This window comes from Clarias gariepinus, chromosome 1 (assembly GCF_024256425.1).
Source record: "Clarias gariepinus isolate MV-2021 ecotype Netherlands chromosome 1, CGAR_prim_01v2, whole genome shotgun sequence".
NCBI lineage: Eukaryota > Metazoa > Chordata > Actinopteri > Siluriformes > Clariidae > Clarias > Clarias gariepinus.
Window position 1 is genome coordinate 47,330,495 of NC_071100.1, and position 10,624 is coordinate 47,341,118.

The 10,624-nt window shown below is 36.4% G+C and overlaps 1 protein-coding gene across 2 annotated transcripts; it reads right to left on the reverse strand.

Annotated features, from left to right (window-relative positions):
* Nucleotides 1-4,584: 4,584 nt before the first annotated feature.
* On the reverse strand, nt 4,585-9,949 carry LOC128528053 (sorting nexin-16-like). Of its 2 annotated transcripts, none has more exons than XM_053500800.1 (8): nt 9,716-9,949; nt 9,381-9,572; nt 8,904-8,990; nt 8,659-8,807; nt 8,208-8,277; nt 7,995-8,131; nt 7,100-7,204; nt 4,585-5,030 (listed from the first exon to the last, which is right to left on the reverse strand). In XM_053500800.1, exons 2-8 carry the CDS (start codon nt 9,552-9,554, stop codon nt 4,916-4,918), a joined length of 837 nt encoding a protein of 278 aa, XP_053356775.1. In that variant the 5' UTR covers nt 9,555-9,572; nt 9,716-9,949; the 3' UTR covers nt 4,585-4,915. The 2 variants fall into 2 exon arrangements, with proteins under 2 accessions (XP_053356775.1, XP_053356767.1); XM_053500792.1 differs by having other exon boundaries at nt 7,100-7,207.
* Nucleotides 9,950-10,624: the final 675 nt, after the last annotated feature.

The following is a 10,624-nucleotide window of genomic DNA, read 5'->3' on the forward strand; positions in this document are numbered from 1 at the left end:
TTATAAACAAAAATGCATGTTTTGGAAAGCAAATGTGATAAGCTTTTTGCAGCAGCATTGCAGTTAAAGTTTTGCAAGTCATCTTCAATTCCTGAACTTGACAACGATCCCTCAGATGAGCTTGAAAATTTAAGAAGAAAAGGCATCTTCACCCCTTATTTTTTAGAAACGGTTATCAATTGATTTTTGCTGTGTATTTGGAGTTAGTGTCTTGTTAAAAAGATTCAGTTAGCAGATTTCATTTAACTTTTTCTTCAATGGTTTGTGATGTCCCAGTGCCAAATTGCAGAATCATATAGCATCATATGTTCCCGATGCTCCCACCACCATGTGTTCCTGGGATCATACGCACAAATCTTCTTTTTCCATATATGAGCTGAGTTATCGTCAAAGACTTTCATTGCAGTCTAAATGCTTTTGTGCAAATCTGAAATGCTTTTTAAGTAGCAGATGAATTTGGGGTAAAGCAAATAAGATAGTATTGTATTAATGTTATTAGGTCATCCTGCAGCTCTTTTCCATTAGCTTCTCCTGTCTTTTTTCTCATCATGCCATCTTGTGAGGTGCATCTGTCTGAGGATAATGAATCCTTATGCAAACTTTCCACATGCATACGGTATTTTCAGGTTAATGAGGACGCTCTTAAACCTATGCTATAATTGCACTTTTGACTTTAGAGCCCACAGTCATAAAAGGGATTATTAGGGACACTGACGAAAAAGTCGTGGGAATGTGGGTGCACAACCTCAGTCGTTTACATTAATGATCCAGCTAATGTAGGTAACTCAACACAAGATATCGCCCCTGGTACTGTAGTGAGGATAATGGAAATACCACCCACACCAGACTCGTCAGCAAGTTCTTTTTTTTTTGAAAGCTTACTTGCCAAGAATTTTCTTTTCAAGAAAAAAACACTAAATGCAAATGCTTAATTTCTTTTATGGTCAGACAGGAAAAAGAAGGAAAACACACACCATATATTGCAAAGTCTTGATAACTTTACAGCTGGGGATTCTACAAAGAGCAAAAAAAAATTCCTCTGCCCTTTGCATGGGTAGGATGGCATTACTCTCTCTTAATCGGAAAAGACTGACAGGGAAGAGAAAGAGAGTTCTCAAAGTTTACTCATTCCTTGGTGCTTGTAAGGTTACGTATTTGAAAAAAGGGCAGATGGCACTCGTCTCTGAATGTGTTGACAAGTGGTGGGAATGGTTTTCAAATGACCAAAAAATAGAAAAAATATATATAAATAGATAAACATGAACAAAAGCTGGATTTGCTCCTGATGATGTCTGAAAGGAATGGTAACTACAATAATTTCATAACAAATATCTTATGTGATTACCTTCCATTGCTTGGTAAACTGCAGAGGTTCAGGTTTCCACGAAGGAAGTGTTATACTGTATACAGTATGTACATTCATAATGAAGACCTTGGGTTACTAGTGCTATGGTACTTGTGTTATCAAAATAAGCGTGAGATCTGAAGCGAACAGACTGGAAATAATTATAGTTGGTGTTCTGGAACAGAGAACGGCTCTAATCCCTTATTTTACTTATTTTACTCGCAGCTGTTTTGGCTCAAGAAACAGACAAAAAACAGTACACAATACTGGATTTAGTCATGTATGCACTGGTTGCTCTTTAGGAACATTGGTGGCAGAATACTTGAAGGCTTAGGAAGTTAAGCGGATCATGCTGCCGCTGTCAGATCCTTAACCCTATATTCTTCAGGGGGCTGTACCACATCTGTAGCTTTCCAACAAGCTGAGACAGGAAAAGTCTGACAAATTCAACTGTACTTGATTTACAGTCACATCCTGCTTTCTCTTGTATACAGGGTCACATGGGTCTACAAGCCTATGCCAGGAGACTTAGGGGACAAGGCGAGTACACCCTGGACAGGGTGCCAATCCATCACAGTGCCCGCACATACTGCACATACTGGGCCCGAACTCATCTAAGTTAGACTGATGCAAGGTGGAAAAGTGTGTTTGATGAGTCCACATTTCAAATAGTTTTTGTAAATTATGAACGTTGTGTCCTCCGAGCTAAAGAGGAAAAAGACTTTCCAGATTGTTATCAGTGCAAAATTCAAAAGCCAGCATCTGTCATGCTATGGGGTGTGTTAGTGTCCATGGTATGGGTAACTTGCACATCTGTGAAGCCACCATTGATGCAGAAAGGTACATACAGGTGTTGGAGCACAATATGCTGCCATCTACTGTAAGCGATGCCTTTTCAGGGACATCCCTGCTTATTTTAGCAAGACAAGGCCAAGCCGCATTCTGCACACGTTACAACAGCGTGGCTTCGTAGTAAAAGAGTGCAGGTACTAGACTGGCCTGTCTGCAGCCCAAACCTGTCTCCTATTGATAATGTGTGGTGCCTGGACTGTTGAACAATTCAAGTCATACATTAAGCAAGAATAATAAGGAATTCAATTTAGTGTTCTCAGGTCCCAAACGCTTATTGAGTGTTAAAAGGAAAGGTGATGGTAAAAATAACCCTGTCCTGTGAGAGACAATCAAGTTTATCAGTTTGAACATTGCATATCTTGTTTTCGTGGTGTTTTTAATTATATGAGTCATCAAGGATTTGCAGGTCATTGTAATCTGTTTTTATTTTACATTTTACCCAGCATCATTGGAATCGGTGATTGTACGTACCTTAATTATTCAGTTACAGTATAACTTCTATTTGTTTATGTACCTGATCATCGAACAGCAAAGGCACCCAAATTAGACGTTCATATGTTAAATATATTGTTTTGTTTGTCCTTTGAGTTCATATACTGTATAGATCATTTACTTGGGAAGGTGGAAGTGAAGTAAAAAGTTAAACTACTACTACAAAAAAACACAAACCTTCTTCCAAGGTTGTAAAATATCAGACAGGAAAACACCACTGTGTGTAAAAGAAAATAAGGGTAACCTGGCAATGGAAAAGAACAGAAAATGCATGAGAATAAATTTATTACCATAGCATTTGGCACCACTGTTCCTGATGGCAGTTTTCTGGCGGTGGATGTCTATGGGATGGTCGGGGGCTGAAATCGCACTCCATAATTTTTAAGGAATAAGTTATAAGTCATGCGCATTGGCTATTTATATAAAGCCAGGTTCAAATGTGCTAGGAGGCTTTAAATTTGTAAATGTGTTTATTGAACAAGAGTTAACCTTTAAAAAAAAAAAACGTGTTGGTACCACATATTTGTATGATATGAAATGTATGAACTAAAGGCAAAGGCGCGGCCATTTATACACATGGTTATACACATCAGGCAATCAGCCTTAACGAGCCGCACCTGGCAGCGTGTTTATACCAGCTCTGTTTATTTTTTTGTTTTCAGTTTTCTTTTGTTTCCTTTTAAGTTTCTTAATTAATATTCCCACGCCATCTCCAAACTGGAAGGTCTTCCCGTGCCTGTCATAAGCACGCTCACAAACCCTCTAAAGCCCGGAAAAGCACTCTGTTTTTTCACTCTGGATGTGTTTATCTTTAAATATTTAGTGATTGTGGTGTTAAAAGTTGCTGCTGTGTATGTTTTTTACTTCTGTAATGATGTCACAAGTCATATTTCTAAGGTAAAAAAATCTCAAATAAAAAGGATAATGGTAGGTTCGTATTCAAATATTTGGCTTTATCTGTGCACCTGCTCACTGGTTAGGCTGTTTTACAGAACAAAAAAATAATTCAGTCAAATTTTGTGTATGTGGAATAAAAGCAACATCATTTTACGATCTCTCAGTTTAGACTGTATACAGTGAGTGCATGCCCAAGAAGTGCAGCTTTGCAAAATGTCCCTTGCTTGCTGCGGGATTGCTCTGCACCGTCTGCCTTATGTAACCCCAAGCTGTGGGGCTTCTGCACTCTTGTTTTGCTGCCTGTCTACCTTTGAAGCTCCATGTGGGATCAAGGGCCCTCCATTCCATATTTCCTACGTGGCACAGTATTGAGAAATCCAGTGTAGAAGTACTGTAGTAGTGGAGCGCTCAAAGACTAAAGCTATGCCGCATCACTGTCTTAACAGATATGAAGCAATCCCACTGGCACGGCAGTTCAAGATGGCATTCTGGGGAGCATATGGGAGTCAGGTGTGCTGTTTTAGGAAAATAATCAGTGACTAGTTAATGTGATGCACCCAGTGAAGTTTAGTTTACTGTTGCACCTCAAAGTTTCCTTTACAGCACATTGCAAAGTGCCTTATTCCTCTTGCACCACAGCAACTTTGTCAAAAATGATTTGATGAATATTGATCAAAGACGGACCCTGACATTAAATGTTTACGTTTTATGTTTCATTTAATGTTGTGGGACGTCTGTGAAGCAGATTAGTTCCTGTGATCACCTGTAAACTGACATTCGCTCACTAATCGCTCTGTCTATTTCAGATAAAATGGAGATGGTGATGTTTCAAATCTCAACAGCAGGAAACGTACTGTTAAATAGTGTAGGCGCTGACACTAAAGAGTCCTTCCATAAATGTTAAGTACACATCTTTATAAAAAACCTGAAAATCTATGTATTGCCTTTACAAGTAGTTGTTAATATGCAATCAATAATGTAATACAGGAAGCATAGAGTAATATGTAAACCCTTATAGGAATATATTAATAAACACACAGAAAAACACTCTTCTGCTTTTCAAGAAAATTCACTAAAACAGATTACCTAATGTTGACTTTTAAAGATGTGCTGTGTAGCAGTTTTCTGAATAAAAAAAAGAAAAAAAGGCACTGTTTGGAATATGTATTCCGTAAAATCATCCTCATCCCAGCCCACACTAACATGTTCCTGCCAAATTAAAAAACAAACAAACAAACAAACAAACAAGTTGTTTAGATCTGTTGACTCTTTACACGAATTTTCCAAGAATACAAATGCATCCTTTCCTGAACACAGGCAACGGAATTTCTAAGCCTGGTCCTGAAGACATGTTGATCTGGAGAAGCTCACACGGTCGTTGTCTTCTGAAGCTGAGCAGCTCCAGCATGCTGCGTGGCTTCTCTTTGCCAAATGGAGCATGAAACTGCGGAGGCAAAAACAAACAGGGAACAGATTTTCTCTAACAAAAGATATATACAACATGTTAAAGGAAAGAGAGAGAGAGAAAGAGAAACCTCCACCCGGAATGACTCAGATTAGGTATTAAAAATTTTAAGATTTAAAAAGATTTAAATTAGGTAAAAAAAAGCTCTCTGTATCAGGCGTATTAATGTATTTAATGAAGCTTTAAATGATTGTGTGTACAGTTCCCACAGACAGATGCGTCTCTTCAGCATATCGGCTACAAGCTGTCTGTAGGTTTTTAAGAATCTGGCACTGAATGTTCAGTGTTGAATTCATGGTTGTACAGCCTTATTTAAAATATTTGCAACATTCAAATATTTTACTGCGGCTAAGAGTCTCATCAACAAACTGAGCTTGAACTCTTCTGTAAATGTCAAGTGCTTCAATCACTAGAAATTTCATCACAAGTCCCGGTTTGACTTGATTGTCCCAGGGAATGGCCTTATGAGAATAAATCCAACAGCTGATATCTTATTAATATTGTGAGAGCACAAATTAAATCTTGAATTAGTTGAAAAATTTCAACACTTTTAAAGTGGTGAGGTTTTGGACTATTATCAATATTATGCTTTAATTAATTATTTTTTTTAAATGTTTTTGCATGTCATAGATTTATTTGTTAAACCATTAAATTATTATATTTAGAGTTTTTTTATATTTAAATAATATAGAGTTTTTACTTTTATTTTTTTTACTATTTAGCATTTATTTGAGTTTTGTGTATTTTTATGTATCGTCACTGATACTGTACTGTATGTGCCCTTGAACAGCTTGTATGCCTCTTTTTGTTCATCTTATAAAAGATGAGTAATAATTTTTTTCACAGTGATGCCCCTTGTACATCGTCTTATTATCTTCTGGGAGACGCCAAGAAAAAACTTGCTGGTTAAATAAAAGTAACTTTAATTCAGAATTTGTCAGGGGTATAAATAATTTTAAGCTTGACTGTGTGTGTGTGTGTGTGTGTGTTATACTATACAGTATGTATACTGTTTTTTTTTTTAAATAATAATTAAAATAAATTATAAATAATTGTTTTTGAAATCACAACATCTTTAATTAACGGATGTAAAAAATGAGGGTTTGAGGATGTTTTCAGCCTGAGCTAATTTTTTCCTGCTTATTTTACTTTTCATTTTATTTTTTACATTTTAGTTTGTTTAATTACATTTAGTGAAAAATTTAAACAACGAAATTTAAACAGCAAACAAAAAAAATTATAAATCTTGCCCAACATTTTTGTGCAGTATGTATATGTACTGTATTTGTCCTGTTTTTCATATTAAAACCTCTTTATTTACTGGACTTATTTTTTATCAGTGATTTTTTTTCCATGTTAATTTGGAAGATAATCAATTTAAAATGAATTAAGTAATTATTGAAAGCAATACAAAAACAATCTTATTCAACATATTTCTTATAAGCAAGCATGATCATATGAACATACTTAATGTGTGTGTGTGTGTGTGTGTTTTATGCAGACAGCTTGTTTTATAAAAGAATAATGTTTTATGGCCTGACTATAAAAAGAAAAGAAAAAAAAACAGCTGTCTCTTTCCACTCCCTAGTGCGAATCCTGAAACCACGAACATTAAATCTAAGACGCTTACGTGAAATTACTTGCAATGCAATGCATTTCTTCTTTTTTATTATATGAGATTATATATATATATATATATATATATATATATATATATATATATATAGTTCCATGCAATTATCTTTTTTTAGTATATTACAAATGAAAAAAGAAGAAATAAAACTGAGAAATAATAAAAATTATACAATAAATCATTTCCTTTCAACTCAATATAAATGAGTTTCCTAGACAGTTTCCTAGACAGCTTATTGAGTTAATAAGTAATAAGTAAAAGAAAATTACAAATCTTACACTATCATTTGATTCCCCCTGTAGCAGTTAACTATAAAAACGATTTCAGTAATTCAGCAGGGTAGTCCAGTATATATGAATATAAATGATGCGATATATAAAACTGTGTATGATTAAAAATGATGAAGAATCGGTACCTGCCGTCCAGGTCGCTCTGTTCGTCTCTCCCTGATACTGTCGCAGCTTCTACTTTGATGGTCTCTGTAGACATTGTGTGGACTTCACTTAACTCACCGCAGACACTACTGGGAATCACAGAGAGTGTGTGTGACTGATTTTACAGCACAAACCAGCAGAAACATTTGCATTAAAGAGGGGGGGGAAGGGGGGGGGGAGGGGGGGGTCATTTCAATGATGAATGATTCGCCACACTGCCTCTGAAATCCCCTTTTTTTTTTTTTTTTTTTTTTTACAATTCTTTAATTTATATACGATGGTGAGTCAAAAATAATCTGCACTCTGGCTGTAGAATTTCTTTTAATTTACTCACTTACTGTTCACAGTTATATTATCTACTCACAGTTTGTCTTAATTTGCATTGACTTTCATTACCTCAGTCTCGCCCCACTCACTAGTTTTGTACTGCCATCATTTTTAATTGCTTTAACTCATTCGCACGTCTCAATTTGCGTTATTCTATCCACTGGTTATTATAATCCTTTTTGTCCATGCTTGCACACACTCATCTCATTATGTATTCATTCATATACTGTAGACTACTGCTTAAAAGTTTTGGGATCACTTCCATCTTCATTTATTTTTATTTAGTGATTTATTTTCTACATTCTACAACAATACTGAGAATTTTAAAACTAGGAAATAACACGTATAGAATTAGGTAATTATGTAACAACAACAATTGTTTTAGATCTAGACGATTGATGATTTCTAGTTGTAACTTTATGTCTATTGTGTTTCTATCCATACTACTGGATATTAAATTTTACTATCCATCCATCTATCCATCTATCTATCTATATCTATCTTTCCATTTATCTATCTATCTGTCTATCAAGTAGATGGTGCTCTTACTTTTTGGTTTTCTCCAGCTGGACGATTTGCAGCTCTCGATCCTCCAAGATGCGTCTAAGAGACTCTATGTCCCGCTGCTTGTCCTGCAGCTCCCTCTGCAGCCGATAGTTTGTCTCCTCTAGAGTCTCGCAGTAGGCCTGTGACAGGTAAGAGCTTTAAAACCTCAGTGCAATTTCTCGCTGAATGGGACACAGCAGGAGAAAACGTTCTAACCTTGCTCTCTTCCAGGCTATCGAAGGGACCGGGTGGGTCGTCCAAGCACAGGAACCCTCTCACTACATCGCTAGGACGTTTAATAAAAATATTGTAGAAAACAGCATAAACACCACTTTGAAGTTGTTGTCTAACAATATTACATAGAGTAAACATCGCCTTAAAAATTTCACAACATTAAAATTTATACCTGTTGTTAAATAAAAATAGTATAAGTCCTCATTTTGGAACAACTGTCAGAGCTGTTTTTATAAAGGGTTTATTATTACACCCATAATGTTAGATCTAACAGTGCCCCCTGGTGGAACCACTTGGAACTTTTTACCAAAACAAACAAATTAATTAATCAATCTAACAGTGGTACAGCATTTGGCATCCAGAATCGACACAATCACAGGTGTACAGAACATGAATCTTGTCTGTCTTGGGAGCTACACATACTCTTGAGTACCTCTCAGTCATGTCTTTTTGCGCGACCAGATTCTGGAGGAAAGCCTGCAAGCCCACTTGTCTCTCCTCTAGAAAGTTCATGTCGTAGTTGTCTTTAAATCGACGCTTGGGAGGCAGAGAGAGTTTGAATTTGGGGAACATCTCTTTAAGCTGTCACACACACACGTAACAAAAAGAGAGGAACTGTATGAGACAGAGACAATGGATCATTTTGCCATCACCTGACTCGAGTCACTTCCTCCTAACCTTGTTGTTGAGCCTGGAGAAATCGGTGTAGCGCCGAAAAACCACCCAGCTCTCGTCGGGCGCTCTCCTCACCAAGATCTTGTAGACCTGGAAAGGGTGAAGAGATAGAATCTCAGGTGTGAGGTGTGATTCGAAATGTTGGCTTTTTTTCCTTCTCTTTTGCGCCCAGTCATACGAGACATTTTTTTTGTAAGTGACCATTATTTTTAGGATAGTTCCAGCATGGTAAGTATTACTCACACCAGTTCAGTCATGAACACTGGATCTTCAACAAGCACTAATTCCTCTTATAGCATTAACACATGAGCGATAAAACACTCGGGATGTTCTGTTATAGACAAATAATAAGCAACGACACACTCCTGTTCCCACCCCAACATTAACTGTTCTCCTTGAGACAGTTTATCACTGATATAGAACATTTATCATCACGTTGTGACCAATCAGAACAACACTTATTTGTGTTTTATACCTTACCGTAAACTTTGCCCTCTCCTCCATGACTTCATAACCTAGTAAGGTCGGTACAGGCGGTCTGTCATGAAACTCATCTGTACTGTTTCTCGTCCCGTTCTCTTTACTGGCATGATCTGAAAGCCTGCCCAGGGACGAGGTTCTCCTAGTGCGTCCAGCCGACAGGGAGCTCTCCATGGGACGCGCGCTTACAACCTGAAATAAAGAAGCAGATGGTAACGAGCATCAGAGTATATAAAGGAATTAAACTGGATATTTCTTATTAATACGAACTCATAGGTGTGATCTAACCAATATGGAATAAATGATCCAAATCTAGAAGGATATAAGAAACTTACCAGAAGTTAAAGACCCTCAGGTGCAGCAGAGGTTTAATGATTCCTTCTCTTTTATCAGATTGAGGTTGGTGTGAGGTTGGCTGGGGACTGTTTAAGCATCCTTACACACACTGGACTGGTTTCAGAAAGAGGCGGGGCTTCACTAAGACAGACAGCTGTATGAACCAATCACATTTTAGTTACAGGTACACGTATGCAGCATAAACCCACGTGATTACTGTCCTTATTTGCGTTTCAAAATGAAACTGGATTTTCTTTTCACGTAAAAAAAAAAAAAAAAGAAAACGTTAAAAAAAAAAACTAAGCTTACATGATTGACTTTTTTAAGCAGGTTAAAAAAACGTTATTGTCGTTTATATATGTATATATTCTAGCTCTAACTGTCTCTTATGTTAGAATTGGTGAGTTAATTTTTCAAATAAAAAAAAACCTCACAAATGTTTGTAATTCAGTAAATAAATGACAATTTGCTGCGCTGTGACGTCATATACACGCGACCGTCTTGTCCTGGCGCGTCAAAAACGAGCGACAGCAGGAGTAACAGCGTCCCTTAGCGGTTACTTACTGTTACTACATCTATTATTTATTCAAGATTCAAAGAACTTTATTAATCCCAGAGGGAAATTGATTATGCAAGGTCACAGTTGTTATCTAAGAGAAGGTAATAAATGTAATAAATAATAATAATAAACACAAAAAAGGTCTTAAAACAGTAAGTAAGTACCAAAAAAAAGTATTTAGTCTCACTTGACACGTATTTTGTCTTAAAAGTAATTTAAAAGAAATACTCATTTCAAAAGCACATAAAAGCACTAATATGTTTCATTATGGTCTTCACATTACGCAATTTTTTCATGTGATACAAATTGTAGATTTGTGAACCTTCAGAAATACATAAAGAAACGTTCT